Source organism: Salmo salar, chromosome ssa03, assembly GCF_905237065.1.
Source record: "Salmo salar chromosome ssa03, Ssal_v3.1, whole genome shotgun sequence".
In the NCBI taxonomy this organism is placed as follows: Eukaryota; Metazoa; Chordata; class Actinopteri; order Salmoniformes; family Salmonidae; genus Salmo; species Salmo salar.
The window spans coordinates 19,472,083-19,496,225 of record NC_059444.1 but is presented as its reverse complement, the minus strand read 5'-3'; the positions used below and the strand labels follow the sequence as shown (position 1 = coordinate 19,496,225).

The 24,143-nt window shown below is 42.9% G+C and overlaps 1 protein-coding gene across 3 annotated transcripts in view; it reads right to left on the bottom strand.

Moving 5' to 3' along the window:
* The window catches only part of LOC106599532 (glypican-5), a 258,504-nt gene that overhangs the window by 169,380 nt on the left and 64,981 nt on the right, over positions 1 to 24,143 (bottom strand). For all 3 annotated transcript variants that reach the window (XM_014190814.2, XM_014190815.2, XM_014190816.2), the window contains exon 3: positions 11,124 to 11,815. In XM_014190814.2, the coding sequence (XP_014046289.2) occupies positions 11,124 to 11,815 (692 nt within the window). The remainder of the gene's footprint in view (positions 1 to 11,123; positions 11,816 to 24,143) is intronic.

Sequence of the window (24,143 nt, the reverse complement as noted above, 5' to 3'; positions counted from 1 at the left end):
TCCTAAAACCTTATAAGCACCTTACCGGACTCCTACCAAGACTTACACTACCGTTCAAAAGTTTGGGGTCACTTAGAAATGTCCTTGTTTTTTGTCCATTAAAATAACATCAGATTGATCAGAAATACAGTGTAGACATTGTTAATGTTGTAAATGGCTATTGTAGCTGGAAACGGCTGATTTCTTATGGAATATCTACATAGACGTACAGAGGCCCATTATCAGTAACCATCACTCCTGTGTTCCAATAGCACATTGTGTTAGCTAATCCAAGTTTATCATTTTAAAAGGCTAATTGATCATTAGAAAACCCTTTTGCAATTATGTTAGGACAGCTGAAAACTGTTTTTCTGATTAAAGAAGCAATAAAACTGGCCTTCTTTAGACTAGTTGAATATCTGGAGCATCAGCATTTGTGGGTTCGATTACAGGCTCAAAATGGGCAGAAACAAATAACTTTCTTCTGAAACTCATCAGTCTATTCTTGTTCTGAGAAATGAAGGCTATTCCATACGAGAAATTGGCACGGAACTGAAGATCTCGTACAATGCTGTGTACTACTCCCTTCATAGAACAGCGCAAACTGGCTCTAACCAGAATAGAAAGAGGAGTAGGAGGCCCCGGTGCACAACTGAGCAAGAGGACAAGTACATTAGAGTGTCTAATTTGAGAAACAGACACCTCACAAGTACTCAACTGGCACCTTCATTAAATAGTACCCTCAAAACACCAGTCTCAACGTCAACAGTGAAGAGGCGACTCTGGGATGCTGGCCTTTTCTTTAAAAAACAAGGACATTTCTAAGTGACCCCAAACTTTTGAACGGTAGTGTATGTGCACCACGGTTCTTTCTGCCTGCACCCTCCTCTCTCTCCCTCACACTGGCTCACCTGGGCATATTCATTAAGGCGATTTGGTTGCAAAACTTTCGGAATGGAAGCAAACGGAACGAAACTGGGAATAACCTACCTGAATCTGTCCAATTGAAACTCTATTTAGTTGCAAACTGTTTGGACTAATGATTACACCATTGCTCTTTCTCTTCGCTAATGATGCGAGTGGGTTCAGTCTTCGGCAGTGGTGTAAAATACTTAAGTAAAAATACTTGAAAGTACTACTTAAGTAGTTTTATGGGGTATCTGTACTTTACTTTACTATTTATATTTTTGACTACTTTTACTTTTACTTCACTACATTCCTAAACAAAAAGTGGTACTTTTTACTCCCTGACACCCAAAAATACTTGTTGCATTTTGAATACTTAGAAGGACAGGAAAATGGTCTAATTCACACACTTATCAAGAGAACTGTCACGCCCTGGCCATAGAGAGGTTTCTGTTCTCTATTTTGGTTAGGCCAGGGTGTGACTAGGGTGGGCATTTTATGTGCCCTTTTCTATGTTTTGTGTATTTCTTTGTTTTGGCCGGGTATGGTTCTCAATCAGGGACAGCTGTCTATCGTTGTCTCTGATTGGGAACCATACTTAGGTAGCCTTTTCCCACAGTGTTTTTGTGGGTAGTTAATTTCTGTTTAGTGTTTGCACCTTACGGAACTGTTTCAGTATTCTCTTTGTTATTTTTGTTTTAGTGTTCAGTTATTAAAATAATCATGAACACTTACCACGCTGCGTTTTGGTCCAATGATTCATCTTCTTCAGACGACGAAGACTGTTACAAGAACATCCCTAGTCATCTGATCTGGCGAACTCACTAAGCACATGCTTCATTTGTAAACTATATCTTAGTTTTGGAGCGTGCCCCTGGCTATCTGTAAATAAAAAAATAAAAATAAAACGAGGCTGTCTGGTTTGCTATATATATGGAATTTTTAATTACTTTTACGTTTACTTTTGATACTTAAGTATATTTAGCAATTACATTTACTTTTGATACATAAGTATATTTAAAAGCAAATACTTTTAGACTTTTAATCAAGTAGTATTTTATTACTGGGTGACTTTCACATTTACTTGAGTCATTTTCTGTTAAGGTATCTTTACTTTTACTCAAGTATGACATTTACATTTATGTCATTTAGCAGACGCTCTTATCCAGAGCGACTTACAAATTGAACAATTGGGTATTTCGCAAACCACTGGTCTTTGGTCTGTTGCGTGTAGAATATCCTAGCCTAGGATAGGCCCTGCTTTACTGTTTAAGTTGTAAGACATTGCAAGCCAAGAAATTGTGAGATACAGCATTCCATTGCGATAGATAGATAGATAGTCCTAGTGAATGGTTCTGACTCTGTCTGCCTGTGGGCCGACCTGCCTGTGCTGTGCCCCTCCCCTCTCGCTCAGTCCCTCGCTAGCTCACTATGAAAGATGCAAGTTTTTGTGTTCTCGGAAGTTCGAGGAATCCATTATTTTGGAGTCGACCCTCCACTGTCATCGCTTCTAACAGTTGGAAAAATGCTAAAGAAAGCAGCAAAGTCCTGTATGAAAATACTTTCAGAAGTTAAATGAGAAGGAAATGTAACCTTTGCGAGGTGGAATTGAGATACAGTAATGGTAGTACAGGTGCAATGCTGAACCATCTGAAACGAACGCACTGTGAGACCTAAACTGTTGCATTGTGAATTCACGTGGAATGTTATGAATTTTTCTTATTGTTTAAATGTTAAACATTTGTTTTAATTTGTTACATCTCTAGTGTGTGTGAGGTAACCTTGATGCTATAGCGTGCGGCAGCATACAATGCAGACTCTGTGTAGAGACTGAAGCCCACTGAGAGAGAGGGAGGGAGGGAGGGAGAGAGCCCTGGTGTGTGTGCCAACCACTAAATCGCTAGGGATAACGTCCCAGTGTAAAACCACAGCAACACAATAATACCTACATAGCACACGAGTCGGCAGAAATCATAGCTACTGGTACGTCTACAGTACAGTATGAATCAAGAAAAAAATATGTGAGGGAAAAGAAAACTAAGGGTAAATCTTACAGAAACCCAGACTGAACCTTACAGAAACCAAGAGTGAACCTTACAGAAACCAAGCGTGAACCTTACAGAAACCAAGAGTAAACCTTACAGAAACCAAGAGTAAACCTTACAGAAACCAAGAGTAAACCTTACAGAAACCAAGAGTGAACCTTACAGAAACCAAGAGTGAACCTTACAGAAACCAAGAGTAAACCTTACAGAAACCAAGAGTGAACCTTACAGAAACCAAGAGTGAACCTTACAGAAACCAAGAGTGAACCTTACAGAAACCAAGAGTGAACCTTACAGAAACCAAGAGTAAACCTTACAGAAACCAAGAGTGAACCTTACAGAAACCAAGAGTGAACCTTACAGAAACCAAGAGTGAACCTTACAGAAACCAAGAGTAAACCTTACAGAAACCAAGAGTGAACCTTACAGAAACCAAGAGTAAACCTTACAGAAACCAAGAGTAAACCTTACAGAAACCAAGAGTAAACTTTACAGACACCTTTTATTTATTTATTTATTTATTTTACCTTTATTTAACTAGGCAGTTCAATTAAGAACAAATTATTATTTACAATGACAGCCTAGGAACAGTGGGTTAACTTGCCTTGTTCAGGGGCAGAAAAACAGATTTTTACCTTGTCAGCTCCGGGATTTGATCTAGCAATCTTATGGTTACTGGCCCAATGATCTAACCACTAGGCTACCTGTCGCCCGAGAACCTTACAGCAACCAAGAGTGAACCTTACAGAAACCAAGAGTGAACCTTACAGAAACCAAGAGTGAACCTTACAGAAACCAAGAGTGAACCTTACACGTTCATATACAGTATGTGTGTACGTCTCTGTGTGTGTGTATCTTGTGCGTGTGCATAGAGGACCCAACGTCCCAATGTCATTGTCCCATTGGGTGTCGCCACGTTTCCACCTGACAGGTCCAGTTTGTCCAATTGGGGGTCGCCACGTTTCCACCTGACAGGTCCAGTTTATCCAATTGGGGGTCGCCACGTTTCCACCTGACAGGTCCAGTTTGTCCAATTGGGGGTCGCCACGTTTCCACCTGACAGGTCCAGTTTGTCCAATTGGGGGTCGCCACGTTTCCACCTGACAGGTCCAGTTTGTCCAATTGGGGGTCGCCACGTTTCCACCTGACAGGTCCAGTTTGTCCAATTGGGGGCGCCATGTTTCCACCTGACAGGTCCAGTTTGTATGGCTGGCTGGAGATCATTCAGACCTGGTCCAATTGTTCCTTAGCTGTGTGTGTACTGCCTCATGAATACCAACCAGGCAGCCAGACCCCGGGCTTTGAGTCTGCATACTTGGACCGACTCGGCCTCCAAACCTGGCAACTCACCCACTCCACTCTGGGCCAATTAAGACAGAGGCAACCCAGCATGGAAGACTAACCCACTCAGGATCCAGCCCACTAGTCCATTGTCCCTGCCAGTTTCCTTTCTCTCTGCCAGTTCAGTGAAGATATCTCTAGTTCATGTTCAGAACCAGACATGGATCATATTCTATTTCTACTGCAACCCCAGACTCCCAATACCCCACATCACATCAGACTATGGCTATTGGCTAACAGCCTCCATACAAACTCAGACGGAGAGAGGGAGAGAGAGAGAGAAAGAAAGAAAGAGTAAAAGAGAGAAGGAGAGGCTATTGGGAGTTACATTAGTTATACAGGCCCAGTAAATCCAGTAGCATCAGCCAGTAAAGGTTCCCAGTAAAGGTTGTTGGAGCAGTGTGTTATCCAGGTAGTCCTATTAGTTCTAGCCCTGAGGGTGCCGCCAGAGACAGACTGGACATACGAATGGTCCTAAAGAGAACAGACTCATTGTAGAGTAGTGAAAGACTGGCATGAGACAGAAAGCAATATCTATACAATTAGCGTAAGTGGGAGGGAGAGAGTGATGTGGGAGAGAGATAATAATCCCCACAAATCAAATCAACATGTATTAGTCACATGGGCTGAATACAACAGCTGTAGACCTTACAGTGAAATGCCCCTAACCAACAATGCAGTTAAACAAAAGAAATACAGATAAGAATAAGTAATAAAAGTAACAAGTAATTAAAGAGCAGCAGTAAAATAACAATAGCGAGACTATATACAGGGGGATAACGGTACAGAGTCAATGTGCGGGGGCAATTGTGAGATACAGCATTCCATTGCGATAGATAGATAGTCCTAGTGCATGGTTCTGACTCTGTCTGCTTGTGGGTCGAACTGCCTATGCTATGCTGTGCCCCTCCCCTCTCGCTCAGTCCCTCGCTTGGTTAGTTGAGGTAATATGTACATGCATAGATGATAACAACAGAAAGCAGCAGCGGTGTAAAAGGGGGAGGGGGGCAATGCAAATAGTCTGGGTAGCTATTTGATTAGCTGTTCAGGAGTCTTATGGCTTTGGGGTAGAAGCTGTTTAGAAGCCTCTTGGACCTAGACTTGGCGCTCCGGTACCGCTTGCCGTGCGGTAGCAGAGAGAACAGTCTATGACTAGGGTGGCTGGAGTCTTTGACAATGTTTAGGGCCTTCCTCTGACACCACCTGGTATAGAGGTCCTGGATGGCAGGAAGCTTGGCCCCAGTGATGTACTGGGCCATTCGCACTACCCTCTGTAGTGCTTTGCGGTCGGAGGCCGAGCAGTTACCATACCAGGCAGTGATGAAACCTCGATGGTGCAGCTGTAGAACCTTTTGAGGATCTGAGGACCCATGCCAAATCTTTTCAGTCTCCTGAGGGGGAATAGGTTTTGTCGTGCCCTCTTCACGACTGTCTTGGTGTGCTTGGACAATGTTAGTTTGTTGATGATGTGGACACCAAGGAACTTGAAGCTCTCAACCTGCTCCACTGCAGCCCCGTCGATGAGAATGGGGGCGTGCTCGGTCCTCTTTCTCCTGTAGTCCACAATCATCTCCTTTATCACACTATACGCCCACGAGAATCCCCATACTTTAATGAATTGAGCTTCTCCATCCTGGAGCAGGAAATCAATCATTTCCAGGCCCAGGTACTAGTCTGTGGTGACCAAAATGCCAGGACTGTACAAGAACCTGACACCCTCAGCACACAGGGGGAGAAACACCTGCCTGTAGGTAACAGCATTCCCTCCCCATACACCACCCTAGGCACAACTACATAAACAGGTCACAACACCTGCAGCTCTGTCGGACACTGGGTATGTACATAGTCAATGGTAGGCTTCAAGGGGACTCCTATCGTAGGTACATTTTAGTTTTTTTACATTTTAGTCTTTTAGCAGATACTCTTATCCAGAGCAACTTACAGTAGTGAATGCATACATTTCATACATTTTTTTTCCCCCCTCGTACTGGTCCCCCGTGGTAATTGAACCCACAACCCTGGTGTTGCAAACACCATGCTCTACCAACTGAGCCACACAGGACCACACCTATAGCTCATCTCTTGGCAGTAGTACTGTAGACTACTTTATCACTGACCTCAACCCAGAGTCTCTCAGAGCGTTCACAGTCAGCCCACTGACACCACTATCAGATCACAGCAAAATCACAGTCTACATGAACAGAGCAATACTCAACCATGAGGCATCAAAGCCAAAGGACCTGCATAATATTAAGAAATGCAATAAATGGAAGTAAAGTAGTGTGGAAACCTACCAAAAAACAATTAGGCAACAACAAATTCAATCCCTTTTAAACAACTTCCTGGACAAAACGTTTCACTGTAATGGGGAAGGGGTAAAGTTGGCAGTAAAAAACCTAAACAGTATATTTGAACTCTCAGCTTCCCTATCAAATCTAAACATATCAAGCAGAAAACTGAAGAAAATGAACAACAATGACAAATGGTTTTATAAAGAATGCAAAAACCTAACAAAGATATTGAGAAACCTATCCAACCAAAAACATACAGACCCAGAAAACCTGAGTCTACGCCTTCACTATAGTGAATCACTAAAACAATACAGAAATACACTACAGAAAAAGAAGGAACAGCACGTCAGAAATCAGCTCAATGTAATTGAAGAATCCATAGACTCTAACCACTTCTTGTCACGTCCTGACCCTAGTAAGATGTAATTTTCTATAGTAGAGTAGGTCAGGGCGTGACAGGGGGTGTTTTGGGTTGTTCTATGTTTTCTATTTCTATGTTTAAGCTCTAGTTTTTCTATTTCTAAGTTGGGGTGGTTTGGGTTGATCTCGAATTGGAGTCAGCTGATCCTCGTTGCCTCTGATTGGAGATCATATTTAAGTAGGGGTTTTTCTTCCTGGGTTTTGTGGGTAGTTGTTTTCTGTTTGGTGTATGTCACCTGACGGAACTGTTGTCGGTCGTTTTGTTGTTTTGTTTAAGTATATTCATTAAAAGTAAATATGAGCACTCTACACGCTGCGCCTTGGTCCCCTTTATACGACCCACGTTACAGAACTACCCACCATGATTGGATCAAGCGGCGTGGCCGGGCAGAAATGGACACCTGGTCACATCAGGAGTGGATTGAGAGGAGAGACTGGACTTGGGGCCAGGTAATGGAGCGATATCGGAGCCTACCTGGGAAGAACGAGAGGCAGCCCCCAAAAACATTTTTGGGGGTCACACGGGTAGTTTGGCTGGGCCAGGACTGGGACCTTAGCCAATTCCCCGTGCTTTTTGTGGTGAGCATGTGCCTGCCTCTCGCACTCTCTCTCCAGTGCACCTCCATAGCACAGTACGTCCTGTGCCTGCTCCTCGCGCTCTCCCTCCAGTGTGTCTCCAGAATCCAGTACATCCTGTGCCTGTTCTTCGCACTCCCCCTCCAGTGTGCATCCATAACCCAGTACGGCCGGTACCTGCTTTGAGCACTCGGTCCTCAGTGCGTTTCCCCAGTCCGGTGAGACCGGTTCCTGCTCCACGTACAAAGCCTCCAGTGATGATCCATGGCCCGGAGCCTGTAGGGATACTCCATGGCACGAAGCCTGAAGAGGTAATCCATGGCCCAGAACCTGAAGAAATAATCCTTGGCAAGAAGCCTGGAGGGATTATAAATGCTCCGGAGCCTGTAGGGATAAACCATGGCACGAAGCCTGTAGGAATAATCTATGGGCCGGCATCTGTAGAGATAATCCATGGTAAGAAGCCTCCAGTGATGATCCTTGTCGCGGAACCTGTAGAGATGATCCATGTCATGGAGCCAGCAACAACGGTCACTAGTCCGGAACCTATTATGACGCCTCCCAGTCCAGAGCCTGCGGCAACGCTTTTCCATCCGGAGCCTCCGGCGACACTCTTCAGCCCGGAGCCTCCGGCGACGCTCTTCAGTCCGGAGCCTCCGGCGACGCTCTTCAGTCCGGAGCCTCCGGCGACGCTATTCAGTCCGGAGCCTCCGGCGACGCTATTCAGTCCGGAGCCTCCGGCGACGCTCCCCAGTCCGGAGCCTCCGGCGACGCTCCCCAGTCCGGAGCCTCCTGCGACGTTCCCCAGCCCGGAGCCTCAAGCGGCGGTCCGTAGCCCGGAGCCTCCAGCGGCGGCCCGCAGCCCGGTACCTCCAGCGGCGGCCCGCAGCCCGGAAACTCCAGCGGCGGCCCGCAGCCCGGAACCTCCAGCGGCGGCCCGCAGCCCGGAACCTCCGTAATAAAGCAGAAGGATCAGCGGGTGAAGCGGGGAGTACGCCCAGAACTGGAGCCGCCTCCTATGCTGGAGGTTAAGGTTATGTGGACTGCATTTGAGCCGCCATAGACTTTTGTCACCCTCCCTAACCTCCCTTTGTGTTTTGTGGTTGTTTTGTTGGGTCTTGATTATGTTGCATTCGGAGTCTGCACCTTTGGGGGGGGGATACTATCACGTCCTGACCCTAGTAAGATGTAATTTTCTATAGTAGAGTAGGTTAGGGCGTGACAGGGGGTGTTTTGGATTGTTCTATGTTTTCTATTTCTATGTTGGGGTTGTTTGGGTTGATCTCCAATTGAAGGCAGCTGATCCTCGTTGCCTCTGATTGGAGATCATATTTAAGTATGGTGCTAGGACAACAACCTCTAATCTCAAAGACGACAGGGCTGTCGTGGAGCAGGTTGAGAGCTTCAAGTTCCTTCGCGTCCACATCACCAACAAACTAACATGGTCCAAGCACACCAAGACAGTCGTGAAGAGGGCACAACAAAACCTATTCCCCCTCAGGAGACTGAAAAGATTTGGCATGGGTCCTCAGATCCTCAAAAGGTTTTACAGCTGCACCATCGACAGCATCCTGACGGGTTGCATCACTGCGTGGTATGGCAACTGCTCAGCCTTCGACCGCAAGTCACTACAGAGGGTAGTGCGTACGGCCCAGTACATCACCGGGGCCAAGCTTCCTGCCATCCAGGACCTCTATACCAGGCGGTGTCAGAGGAAGGCCCAAAAAATTGTCAAAGACTCCAGCCACCCTAGTCATTGACTGTTCTCTCTGCTACCACACGGCAAGCGGTACCGGAGCGCCAAGTCTAGGTCCAAGAGGCTTCTAAAAAGCTTCTACCCCCAAGCCATAATACTCCTGAACAGCTAATCAAATAGCTACCCAGACTATTTGCATTGCCCCCCCTCTTCTATGCTGCTGCTACTCTCTGTTATTGCCGACACCGGTGCCCCCGCACATTGACTCTGTACCGGTACCCCCTGTATATAGCCCCGCTATTGTTATTTACTGCTGCTCTTGAATTATTTGTTATTCTTATCTCTTACTTTTATTTTGTATATATTTTTTGGTATTTTCTTAAAACTGCATTGTTGGTTAAGGGCTTGTACCTGTTGTATTCGGCGCATGTGACAAATAACATTTGATTTGATTTGACCGCAGCCTAAACATCAGCGCCACAGGTAACTTCCACAAAGCTGTGAACAAGCTGAAAGACAAGGCAAGAAGGGCCTTCTATGCCATCAAAAGAACATCAAATCTGACATACCAATTAGGATCTGGCTGAAAATACTAGAATCATAGAACCCATTGCCCTTTATGGTGGTGGGGTCTGGGGTCCGCTCACCAACCAAGAATTCACAAAATGGGACAAACACCAAATTGAGACTCTGCATGCAGAATTCTGCAAAAATATCCTCAGTGTACAACGTAAAACACCAAATAATGCATGCAAAGCAGAATTAGGTCGATACCCGCTAATCATCAAAATCTAGAAAAGAGCTGTTAAATTCAACAACCACCGACAAGGAAGTGATTCCCAAACCTTCCATAACAAAGCCATCACCTACAGAGAGATGAAAATGGAGAAGAGTCCCCTAAGCAAGCTGGTCCTGGGGCTCTGTTCACAAACACAAACAGACCCCACAAAGCCCCAGGACAGCAACCCAATTAGACCCAACCAAATCATGAGTAAATAAAAAGATAATTGCTTGACACAATGGAAAGAATTAACAAAAAAACAAGAGCAAACTGTAATTCTATTTGGCCCTGAACAGAGAGTACACAGTGGCAGAATACCTGACCACTGTGACTGACCCAAAATTAAGGAAAGCTTTGACTATGTACAGACTCAGTGAGCATAGCCTTGCTATTGAAAAAGGCCGCCGTAGACAGACCTGGCTGAGCTGCACTTCCTAACCGCCTGACAAATTTATGACCGTATTAAAGACACATATTTCTCTCAGATTATACAGACCCACAAAGAATTTGAAAATAAACCCAATTTTGATGAACTCCCATATCTATTAGGTGAAATATCAGCGTGCCATCACAGCAGCAAGATTTGTGACCTGTTGCCACAAGAAAAGGGCAACCAGTGAAGAACAAACACCATTGTAAATACAATCCATATTTACTTTTATTTATTTTCTCTTTTGTACTTTAACTATTTGCACATCATTATAACACAGTACATAGCCATAATATGACATTTGAAATGTGACTATTCCTTTGAAACTTGAGTGTAATGTTTACTGTTAATTTTTTATTGTTAATTTCACTTTAGTTTATTATCTATTTCACTTGCTTTGGCAATATAAACATATGTTTCCCATGCCAATAAAGCCCTTTAAATTGAATTGAGAGAGAGAGCGAGAGAGAAAGACTAAAGGGCTTGGCTTCCATCCCACCCTCAACAATGATGCTATCCTAAAACCACTCAGCTAACACAACAGAGAGTGTGTGTGTGTGTGTGTGTGTGTGTGTGTGTGTGTGTGTGTGTGTGTGTGTGTGTGTGTGTGTGTGTGTATGCATGTGTGTGTGTGTGTCTATCTACTCTTTCTCCTCACCGTAGCGGTCAGTGTTGGCCCGTGGAGCTGTGCATGGAGTATAGCCTCGTTCACGTGCCCCCTGACCCCCAGCAGGGCCAGCTCCAGGCTGTGTTGTCCAGCCACAGTGTGGGTCAGCTCCTCCAGTGCCGCCACATACCTCCGCCACGGCCCATCCAGCTCGGCCACGCTCGCCAAGCAACCGCGCATCACGTTCAAGCAGTAGCCCATGCACGGCTTGATCAGTGTCAGCCCGCGACAGTGCGAGCAGTACTGCATCTTGGTCAAGCCACGTAAACACTCTTTGGTGAGGGAAACGTGTTCTGTGGCATTCATGACCTCGGTGCCTTCGGCGAGGGCGAGGGTTAGGGCTCGCCCGGCGCCCAGGGCGTGCCTGAGTTCTTGGGCGAGCGTATCGGGGTGATGGCCGAACGGGTTGATGTCTTGCCGGGTCGCGCGGAGACACTCACCCCTCTTGCCCGCCGCGCCCATGCCGGGGTTGACCAACCGTACATAGACGAGTGGGAAGAGGTTGTCGGAAAGCGTGTGATGGCGGCCTCGAGGGGAGAGGTTGTGTCCGCGGATGTAGAGGGAGAGGGAAGAGAAGAGGGCGTTGACATGAGGGAGGGCCTCGCGGGAGAGGGGCGAGTAGGTGTCCTCTAGCAGGGATGAGAGGTGGCCCTGGGAGAAGGAGAGCAGATACTGGAAGGTGTCTGGAGGGAGGGTAGGGGAGAGGGGGTAGGAGAGATAGGGGTAGAGAGAAAGAAGACAGGGCGTGGTTACTTTTAGATTAATAAAATAATGCAACCTAATGACAAAACAGCTATATACAGTATTTATGCAGTATAGTATATACCAGTGGTGTAAAGTACTTCAGTAAAAATACTACTTAAGTATTTTTGGGGTATCTGTACTTTACAATTATTATTAATATTTTTGACTACTTTTACTTCACTACATTCCTAAAGAAAATAATGTACTTTTTACTCCATACATTTTCCCTGGCACCCAAAAGTACTCGTTACATTTTGAATGCTTAGTAGGACAGAAAATGGTCCAATTCACACACTTATCAAGAGGTCATCCCTACTGCCTCTGATCTGGCGGACTCACAAAACACAAATGCTTCGTTTGTAAATGATGTCTGAGTGTTGGAGTGTGCCCCTGGCTATCCATAATTTAAATAAACATGAAAATTGTGCCTACTGGTTTGCTTAAAATAAGTCATTAGAAATGATTCATACTTTTACTTTTGATACTTAAGTACATTTATAACCAAACTTTTAGACTTTCACTCCAGCAGTATTTTACTGGGTGACTTTCACTTTTAATTTAGTCATTTTCTATTAAGGTATCTTTACATTTAGTATGACAATTGGGTACTTTTCGACAACTGGTATATACTCAATTATAAACTGGGTGGTTCGAGCCCTGAATGCTAATTGACTGACAGCCGTGGAATATCAGACCGTATACCACAGGTATGACAAAACATTTCTTTTTACTGCTTTAATTACATTGGTAACCAGTTTATAATAGCAATAAGGCACCTCGGGGGTTTGTGATATATGGCCAATATACCACGGCTAAGGGCTGTATCCAGGCACTCCGTGTTGCGTCGTGATAAGAACAGCCCTTGGCCGTGGTATATTGGCCATATACCACACCTCCTTGCTTAAATGCACCATGAGCATCTCTTTGTACTACTTTAATTTAAACAATCTAACAGTAACACACGTCCTGATTCCTGCAGAAGAGAGGTCAGAGAGGACATCCTCTCACCCTCCCAATCTCCTTCCTATCTGAGCTTGGCTAGTGGGTATCAGTCACTTAGCTTTGGGTGGAAGGGGGAGAAGGTGTACAGTAAAGTGGCTGGATATCTGTGTGTGTGTGTGTGTGTGTGTGTGTGTGTGTGTGTGTGTGTGTGTGTGTGTGTGTGTGTGTGTGTGTGTGTGTGTGTGTGTGTGTGTGTGTGTGTGTGTGTGTGTGTGTGTGTGTGTGTGTGTGTGTTGTGTGTTTTGAGGAGACAGTAGCTGAGCTTGGTCTTGGCTGGGTACTAAAAAATGCACCCTGACATGAAGTCACTGCAGTCAGTCAGCTATGGCATGATGGTAAAAATTAAAAATAGAGCTAAATTCTATCATAGCTGTCTGGCACACAGCATACCATGCTCTGACATACACGAGGAGAGGATGCTACTTTAGACTCTTGATACACCAGGTGAGTCACAGTTAGTCATTGAAATTGAGTCAGCCACACCATATCAAAGATCCTAGATGAACAAGAACAGAGGGAAACAGTGTGGCCTGTCATGACATTGTGGTTTGCACATGCTCCGACATCAGAGGTGCCATACCATACCAACAGCCTGTCTAGTCAGCTCAGTTGGCAGTGCCCCTCACTCCTCTCTCCCCCTCACTTCTCTTCCCTCACTCCCTCATCCTTTCCTCTTTCCCTGGGTAGGGAAACAGTGCTCTCCTCAGCTCTACTGCTTCTTTCTCTCCTCTCTCTCTCTCTCTCTCTCTCACTCTCTCCCTCTCCTCTCTCTCTATCCTCCTCCCCCCATCTCTCCAGGTCTCTCTCTGGGTTCTGATGTCACCCCTATGGCATGCCAGCAGATGGAAGAGCAGCAGCAACTGTAGAACAACTGAGACAGGAGACACGGTGCCATCCCAAATGTTCCTTGTTTTACTATCCTTGTGAGGACTTCTGGTCCCCAAAACGATAGTAAAACCACAAACACACACACACAAACTCGCAAAATATCACATATGGATGCTAAACACACAAGGACACATAATAATATTCTAGAATAGATCATGTGGAGTTACTGGATTCATACTTATAACACACACACAGTATCGTGGGCGTACTCTGACAACTCAATATCTTATAACACACACACAGTATCATGGGCATACTCTGACAACTCAATATCTTATAACACACACAGTATCGTGGGCGTACTCTGACAACTCAATATCTTATAACACACACAGTATCGTGGGCGTACTCTGACAACTCAATATCTTATAACACACACAGTATCGTGGGCGTACTCTGACAACTCAATATCTTATAACACACACAGTATTCTGGTGGATGGTACTTTTATTATCACTTCTGTACTATTTTCACAAGTATGTGGTACACTTTCACAACTCTTAGTACAAAACTCAAAACAGATCATCCAAAAGGCTGTTTTTTCAAAACTTTAAGCACATTTTCTATTGACTAAGTACAACACACACAATCACCAAACCTAATCAGTGTGTCATCTAGAAGTACCTTTCATATAAAGTAATTCACAATGCAATGCTCACAATACTTTTGATATTATTATTTTCTCATTTGTTTAAATACATTTCACCATCACTTCATCCAATTTAGCGTAATGGTTAATCACTTAACCGTTTGGTAGACCTGTAGATTTTAAACTGGTTTGTATACTATACATGAATTTTGAGAACTACAGAAATAACAGAAATAAAAAGTGTTTTTAAAGTAGAAATATCTAAATTACATGTATGATACATGATAACCATACATAATGAATATTCATTATTACTAATTGATTTCACTTAGTGGTTACCACAATTGGTCACCATATAAAAGGGGGTTACAGTATTCTTACAGTAGGATCTACAGACAGTATGCTCGGTTCTACCCTCAGAATGGCCATGGCTGTGTTCTGTCCAACTAGCAGGAGTGGGCAGTGATGGAAAAGGTGAGGGCCAGGAATGACATACGGCTGTCTGAAATAAAGCAGGCCATTAAGGAGAACGATGACACCTTTGACAATGTGGCATCCATAAGTCTACCAACAATCTCCCGCCTTTTGAAGAGGCACCAGGTATCTATGAAACACATTTACCTGGTTCCTTTTGAGAGACACAACGACCGGGTGAAATAACAGCTGGCTGAGTATGTTCAGGTACAGAACTATATAATGTATTACTGTTACTATTTGATGCACATGCTACTTCACAATATCATATTGGAACTATAATTGAAAAATAACTAACCAAAATATATTTTTAGATGGTGATGGTGATTGACGCTGCTGTGAACCATCACAAGTATATCTTTGTTGATGAAGCGGGCTTCAAACTGGCCAAAACTTGGCTCCGTGGGTGAAACCTCATCGTTCAACGGCGACTGTCCAAGTGCCTGGAAAACATGGGGGAAACATCTCCATGGGCGCAGCTATCTCTAAAAATGGTGTGGTAGGACGTAGGCCATTACTTGGATCCTACAACGCTGCACACCTGATTGTGTTTCTCAATGAAATTGAGCAGGCCTGTCAAGGTGAATGGGTCACCTATGTCATTGTGTGGGACAATGTCAGGTTCCACAGGTTCAATGCAGACCAATGTCAAGCTTGGATTCGCCATGTCAAAAGGTTTTTCCCGCGGCGCATAAACAATGAGGTCATTCCCTGTGATGTAGATTAGAATGTATGGCCAGATGCTCAAGACAGACTTGATTCAAATGAATGCGTGCTAAACGTTATGTTTGATTTTCATTCAGTTAATTTGTTTCATTTAACTTCTTACGTTTGATTACAGACAGTACAACTCTATTGGAATTATACCTGAAAAATGTATGTTTTTTTGCATTAATAATTGTAGAGGATGTCTTCATTGAGCACACCTTTGATTACACATTGGATAGATATTATGGAAATTTTACTCCCCAGGTGCTCTCATTTGTTGACTTCTGTAACCGTAAAAGCCTTCGTGTCATGCATGTTAACATTAGAAGCCTTTTTTTTGTTTTACTCACTGCTTTAGCACGCTCTGCCAACCCGGATGTCCTAGCCGTGTCTGAATTCTGGCTTAGGAAAACCATCAAAAACCCTAAAATCTCCATCGCTAACTACAACATTTTCCGCCAAGATAGAACTGCCAAAGGGGGCGGTGTTGCAATCTACTCCAAAGATAGCCTGCAAAGTTCTGTATTACTATCCAAGTCTGTACCCAAACAATTCGAGCTTCTACTTCTAAAAATTCACCGTTCCAGAAACAAGTCTCTCACTGTTGCCGCTTGCTATAGACCTCCCTCTGCCCCCAGCTGTGCCCTCGATACCATATGTGAATTGATTGCCCCCCATCTATCTTCTGAGCTCGTGCTACTAGGTGACCTAAACTGGGACACGCTTAACACCCTGGCCATCCTACAATCTAAGCTTGATGCCCTCAATCTCACACAAATGATCAATGAACCTACCAGGTACAACCCCAAATCCGTAAACACGGGCACCCTCATAGATGTCATCCTAACTAACTCGCCCTCCAAATACACCTCTGCTGTTTTCAATCAAGATCTCAGCGATCACTGCAACATTGCCTGCATCCGTAAATGGGTCTGCGACCAAACGACCACCCCTCATTACTGTCAAATGCTCCCTAAAACACTTCTGCGAGCAGGCCTTTCTAATCGACCTGGCCAGGGTATCCTGGAATGACATTGACCTCAACCCGTCAGTAGATGATGCCTGGCTATTCTTTAAAAGTGCCTTCCTCACCATCTTAAATAAGCATGCCCCACTCAAAAAATGTTGAACTAGGAATAGATATAGTCCTTGGTTCACTCCAGACCTGTGTCATGACGTTGGCCTGTGGGTAAGGTTTATGACCCCCCCCATAAATACCTTTCTCCCTTCCCCTCTCTTTCTGACCCTACTGAAGGACTTGAATAGCCTGTGTTAAATATAGAGAGTCTGGGAACATCAAACAAATGGGGAAAAGGAACCATATTTTGGTAATAAAACCAGTTGGAAATATGCTTGGGAACGTAATGAGTATGGATGTCAGTTCGGTTGTCATCTGAGACATTATGACTGATGACAGGACGACATAAACTGTAAACTGAGAAAGTATACACCCTCTAGTTATCAGAGTAACATGGAATTGTTATGCAATTGAAATGTTTGATATTGAAATTGTTTGTTAGGAGATTAAATGTAATTTTAGCTTCCAAATGAGAGAATTGGGTTTTCATAAGGAAAGTGCCCTGCTTGATCAGTGGCCCACCCCTGTGAAGAGACAAGGGTTATAAACGATGAAACACATCCTTCCCCCTCTCCACTATATAAGCCTTTGACGAAAAGATAACCACATGTTCCAGTACATGAGGTCTGCAGCCTCTACGTTAGAAGGACACACAGGTCAAGTACAGAACTAAGCCAACCTCGGCGTGAGCTTTGATGGTGAATGGTATGAACTTTGAGCTTATTCACTACAGAAGTGATACTTCCTAGCCGTTGAGTTAGCAGCGGCCGCTGTAGACGTGGGCTAGGAAAGGACGGACGACGGATCCAGTCTAACAACGAACAGACGAAGATACCACCACGTATCCAATTTACCACCAGAGACATTCTTCCGAGGACCGGAAGATCTGTTGGTCAACCCGGCCAGCATCTACGACCAACCTAACGAAGCGCAGCTCAGAGTAAATATTTATTGCATTTTCCTTTTCCAAATGGGCGGTAATTTAGAATGTATAAGATACTGTATTTACGATAGCATAGCTGCTGTTTCTTTGTTCCTAAGTCTTCCCACTCTTTCATTCAAGCCCAACCCCCTTTCCTTTGTGTAACCAGCCATCATACAGGTTCCGTCTACCAGGGATGTTTTCTGTATGACATCATTTGTATTCTGTGTATTTGTAATTCTGTGTGATTGGTTTAGGTATTTAGTAAATAAATAATTAAACCCAATTTTGTATTACAGCACTCACTTGTTAGCCCAGAGTATACTCTGCTTCCTAAGAATTTAACATTGTTCAATGATCCGAAAAGGGTCTGAACAGACATATTTGGTGCCCCGTGTGAGGCCTCTAAAACTAAGACGCATGTTGGGTCAATTTGATAATATCATACATTTGGAGCCCCCGTGCGAGGAATCTAAAATAGGATGACGCTTTCATTTTTATTCAGCCTATATAAAATTGAAAAGCAGATTACATAATATACCAAGTTTATTATATACATTATGGGAATTGTAGACCGGAACTATATGTGTGTGTGTGCTCTGGAGAATCGCCTCCGTGTTGTGCTCTGACGTAGTCAGTGGGTAGCATAAGCTATACAGTTCTGTATGAGGGCTGATAAAGCTATCTGAGAAATAGCGCTGGGCTATTTCTGCCTCGCGCGTTTCAGACGCGTGTTGGCTAGGTCATTATTAATTTCTCGAGCGAGGACAAAGAGCCAGCCGATTGAAATTTAGGAGAGATTAGCTTGACCAGCGATAAGTATCTCTCTGTCTCTCTCGCGTTTCGATGCGAGTAGACCACGGTGCATTTCGTTGTTTGCCGCGAGTTCCGGTTAAAACATCGTCAAATATCGCCGAAAAGGGTTTGAACATAATACGTTATAAGTAAAACCTTTCCCTTGCCAAGGGAATCCTATGTTGTGCATTTTTCAGGCATAAAGTAGCATTAGCTTGCTCGAGATGCTAAGCTAACAAAAGGGAAAACAGCCATTTTGTTTTGTGCCACATTGTAAATCCTCCGCCTTGCTGAACGGAAGTCCGCCCTGGGTACTTCCGCTTGATTTCAGCGTGTGCCAGCAGGGACCTCTGAAGAGTCACCAGTACTTTCCTTCAAGAAGAATTAGTCAGGTGACACTCAAGTCGTTACTCGTGATATCCAGACGGATATCGATGTCTTATTCAATTGAACTAATAAGTGAAATTGCCAGATTTACATTCTCAAGTGGATCTTTTAACCTGTTAGGGCTAGGGGGCAGTATTTGCACGGCTGGATAAAAAAATGTACCCGACTTAATCTGGTTACTAATCCTACCCAGTAACTAGAATATGCATATACTTATTATATATGGATAGAAAACACCCTAAAGTTTCTAAAACTGTTTGAATGGTGTCTGTGAGTATAACAGAACTCATTTGGCAGGCAAAACCCTGAGACAGATTCTGACAGGAAGTGGATATCTGATGTGTTGTATTACCTTTAAACCTATGCCATTGAAAAACACAGGGGCTGAGGAATATTTTGGCACTTCCTATTGCTTCCACTAGATGTCACCAGCCTTTACAAAGTGTTTTGAGTCTTCTGGAGGGAGATCTGACCGAACAAGAGCCATGGAACGATGATGGCCCATTAGACACCTGGCGCGCGAAGTTCATGTTGGGTACCCTCGTTCCAATACGTTATAAAAGAGAATGCATTCGTCCACCTTGAATATTATTCATGTTCTGGTTAAAAAAGGCCCTAATGATTTATGCTATACAACGTTTGACATGTTTGAACGAACGTAAATATATTTTTTTCCCCTCGTTCATGAAGTGAAGTCCGGCGGGCTTAGATCATGTGCTAACAAGACGGAGATTTTTGGACATAAATGATGAGCTTTTTTGAACAAAACTACATTCGTTATGGACCTGTGATACCTGGAAGTGACATCTGATGAAGAGAATCAAAGGTAATGGATTATTTACATAGTATTTTCGATTTTAGATCTCCCCAACATGGCGGCTAGTCTGTATCGCAACGCGTATTTTTCTGGGCGCAGTGCTCAGATTATCGCAAAGTGTGATTTCCCAGTAAGGTTATTTTTAAATCTGGCAAGTTGATTGCGTTCAAGAGATGTAAATCTATAATTCTTTAAATGACAATATAATATTTTACCAATGTTTTCTAATTTTAATTATTTAATTTGTGGTGCTGACTTGAATGCCGGTTATTGGAGGGAAACGATTTCCTGAACATCAACGCCACAGTAAAACGCTGTTTTTGGATATAAATATGAACTTGATAGAACTAAAAATGCATGCATTGTCTAACACAATGTCCTAGGAGTGTCATCTGTTGGAGATTGTAAAAGGTTAGTGCATAATTTTAGCTGATTTTATGGTTTTGGTGACGCCTGTCTTTGAATTGGCATAACATTACACACAACTCTTGTAAATGTACTGTCCTAACATACTCTAAATTTATGCTTTCGCCGTAAAACCTTTTTGAAATCGTAAAACGTGGTTAGATTAACCTGTTGGGTCTAGGGGGCAGCATTTGCACGTCTGGATAAAAAAATGTACCCGATTTAATCTGGTTACTAATCCTACCCAGTAACTAGAATATGCATATACTTATTATATATGGATAGAAAACACTCTAAAGTTTCCAAAACTGTTTGAATGGTGTCTGTGAGTATAACAGAACTCATTTGGCAGGCAAAACCCTGAGACATTTTCTGACAGGAAGTGGATACCTGATGTGTTGTATTGACTTTAAACCTATCCCATTGAAAAACACAGGGGTTTAGGAATATTTTGGCACTTCCTATTGCTTCCACTAGATGTCACCAGCCTTTACAAAGTGTTTTGAGTCTTCTGGAGGGAGATCTGACCGAACAAGAGCCATGGAACGGTGATGTCCCATTAGACACCTGGCGCGCTACTTCATGTTGGGTACCCTCGTTCCAATACGTTATAAAAGACTATGCATTCGTCCACCTTGAATATTATTCATGTTCTGGTTAAAAAAGGCCCTAATGATTTATGCTATACAACGTTTGACATGTTTGAACGAACGGAAATATATTTTTTCCCCTCGTTCATGACGAAGTCCGGCTGGCTTACATCATGTGCTAACGAGACGGAGATTTTTGGACATAAATGATGAGCTTTTTTGAACAAAACTACATTCGTTATGGACCTGTGATACCTGGAAGTGACATCTGATGAAGAGAATCAAAGGTAATGGATTATTTACATAGTATTTTCGATTTTAGATCTCCCCAACATGACGTCTAGTCTGTATCGCAACGCGTATTTTTCTGGGCACAGTGCTCAGATTATTGCAAAGTGTGATTTCCCAGTAAGGTTATTTTTAAATCTGGCAAGTTGATTGCGTTCAAAAGATGTAAATCTATAATTCTTTAAATGACAATATAATATTTTACCAATGTTTTCTAATTTTAATTATTTAATTTGTGACGCTGACTTGACTGCCGGTTATTGGAGGGAAACGATTTCCTCAACATCAATGCCATAGTAAAACGCTGTTTTTGGATATAAATATCAACTTGATAGAACTAAAAATGCATGCATTGTCTAACATAATGTCCTAGGAGTGTCATCTGATGGAGATTGTAAAAGGTTAGTGTATCATTTTAGCTGGTTTTATGGTTTTGGTGACCCTGTCTTTGACTTGACAAAACATTACACACAACTCTTGTAAATGTACTGTCCTAACATACTCTAAATTTATGCTTTCGCCGTAAAACCTTTTTGAAATCGTAAAACGTGGTTAGATTAAGGAGATGTTTATCTTTCAAATGGTGTAACATAGTTGTATTTTTGAAAAATTGGAATTTTGACATTTATTTGGATTCAAATTTGCCGCTCTTGAAATGCACCTGCTGTTGATGGAGTGCACCACGGGTGGCACGCTAGCGTCCCACCTAGCCCCAAGAGGTTAATCTAACCACGTTTTACGATTTCAAAAAGGTTTTACGGCGAAAGCATAAATTTAGAGTATGTTAGGACAGTACATTTACAAGAGTTGTGTGTAATGTTTTGTCAAGTCAAAGACAGGGTCACCAAAACCATAAAACCAGCTAAAATGATACACTAACCTTTTACAATCTCCATCAGATGACACTCCTAGGACATTATGTTAGACAATGCATGCATTTTTAGTTCTATCAAGTTGATATTTATATCCAAAAACAGCGTTTTACTATGGCATTGATGTTGAGGAAATCGTTTCCCTCCAATAACCGGCAGTCAAGTCAGCGTCACAAATTAAATAATTAAAATTAGAAAACATTGGTAAAATATTATATTGTCATTTAAAGAATTATAGATTTACATCTTTTGAACGCAATCAACTTGCCAGATTTAAAAATAACCTTACTGGGAAATCACACTTTGCAATAATCTGAGCACTGTGCCCAGAAAAATACGCGTTGCGATACAGACTAGACGTCATGTTGGGGAGATCTAAAATCGAAAATACTATGTAAATAATCCATTACCTTTGATTCTCTTCATCAGATGTCACTTCCAGGTATCACAGGTCCATAACGAATGTAGTTTTGTTCAAAAAAGCTCATCATTTATGTCCAAAAATCTCCGTCTCGTTAGCACATGATGTAAGCCAGCCGGACTTCTCGTCATGAACGAGGGGAAAAAATATATTTCCGTTCGTTCAAACATGTCAAACGTTGTATAGCATAAATCATTAGGGCTTTTTTAACCAGAACATGAATAATATTCAAGGTGGACGAATGCATAGTCTTTTATAACGTATTGGAACGAGGGTACCCAACATGAAGTAGCGCGCCAGGTGTCTAATGGGACATCACCGTTCCATGGCTCTTGTTCGGTCAGATCTCCTCCAGAAGACTCAAAACACTTTGTAAAGGCTGGTGACATCTAGTGGAAGCAATAGGAAGTGCCAAAATATTCCTAAACCCCTGTGTTTTTCAATGGGATAGGTTTAAAGTCAATACAACACATCAGGTATCCACTTCCTGTCAGAAAATGTCTCAGGGTTTTGCCTGCCAAATGAGTTCTGTTATACTCACAGACACCATTCAAACAGTTTTGGAAACTTTAGAGTGTTTTCTATCCATATATAATAAGTATATGCATATTCTAGTTACTGGGTAGGATTAGTAACCAGATTAAATCGGGTACATTTTTTTTATCCAGACGTGCAAATGCTGCCCCTAGACCCAACAGGTTAAGGAGATGTTTATCTTTCAAATGGTGTAACATAGTTGTATTTTTGAAAAATTTGAATTTTGACATTTATTTGGATTCAAATTTGCCGCTCTTGAAATGCACCTGCTGTTGATGGAGTGCACCACGGGTGGCACGCTAGCGTCCCACCTAGCCCCAAGAGGTTAAGGAGATGTTTATCTTTCAAAGGGTGTAAAATAGTTGTATGTTTGAAAAATTTGAATTTTGACATTTATTTGGATTCAAATTTGCCGCTCTTGAAATGCACCTGCTGTTGATGGAGTGCACCACGGGTGGGACGCTTGCGTCCCACCTAGCCCATAGAGGTTAAATAATATCCAAATTGATGAGTTTTCTAAATGAGACATTGTAATCTTTTTTCCACATTAACCTAGATGAATAAACCTCTCAGGTTAATTAAAGTTGAAATCCCAAATAGCCTATACAGGTTTGATTTATCATTAAAATTGATCAATCAGTAAAATTTGGTTTTTGCAAAACCCATTCAGTAATCCAGTACTGACAGAAGTCCCGCCCCCGCGGGAATCCCATGTGTGGCCCCGCCCAAGGAAGAAGTGTACCATAGTGGGGAGTGTTCCCAACATTTGATCCACTGTTTACACTCATGATATCCAATCAATGGAGATTGTATGGATTATCGTCTCATTCAGTTTAATAAGTTAAATTGTTGAACATACCTTAATGTTCTTCCAATCAAATGAGACACTTAAACTTTGCATATTGACCTGGATGAAGCAACCTCTCAGGTTAATTCAAGTTTAATACCCAGATAGCCTACCCATGTAGGATTAATCATTGGCATTGATTAATTAATTCAATTAGCTTTTGCAAATTCATTCACGTCCAACTTCCACATTACTGGCACAGTACTGATGGTTCGTCAACATCAATAAATAGATTAAACTTGTCTTTGCAGCTTCCAATGAATTCCAAACCCAAACATTGAAAAAAAACATAGGAACATTTTTCCTCTAAATTTTTCTAATAATGTGCAAGCTACCAAAGGAGGTGGTCACCACTCCTCCGCTAATTAGTGAACCTCCACCCATAAAAGGCTTGATCTCTGACCTCAGCAGGGATACCAACCCTAATCATCCTAATCACTGAATCTCTCGCTCCGTACTCGAGACCTCTATCTGCAAACCATGACAGTTAAGTTTGACACCGAAAGGAGCAGAGGTGACACTCACGTGTCCAAAATCGGTACTCTAAGCGCTCAAGTGGACTCTGCAATGCAGCAGAAGACCACCCTTAGGTACCATCTGGAGGAAGTCCAGAAAGGTCACGCTCTACAGCATGACTACCCATCCAA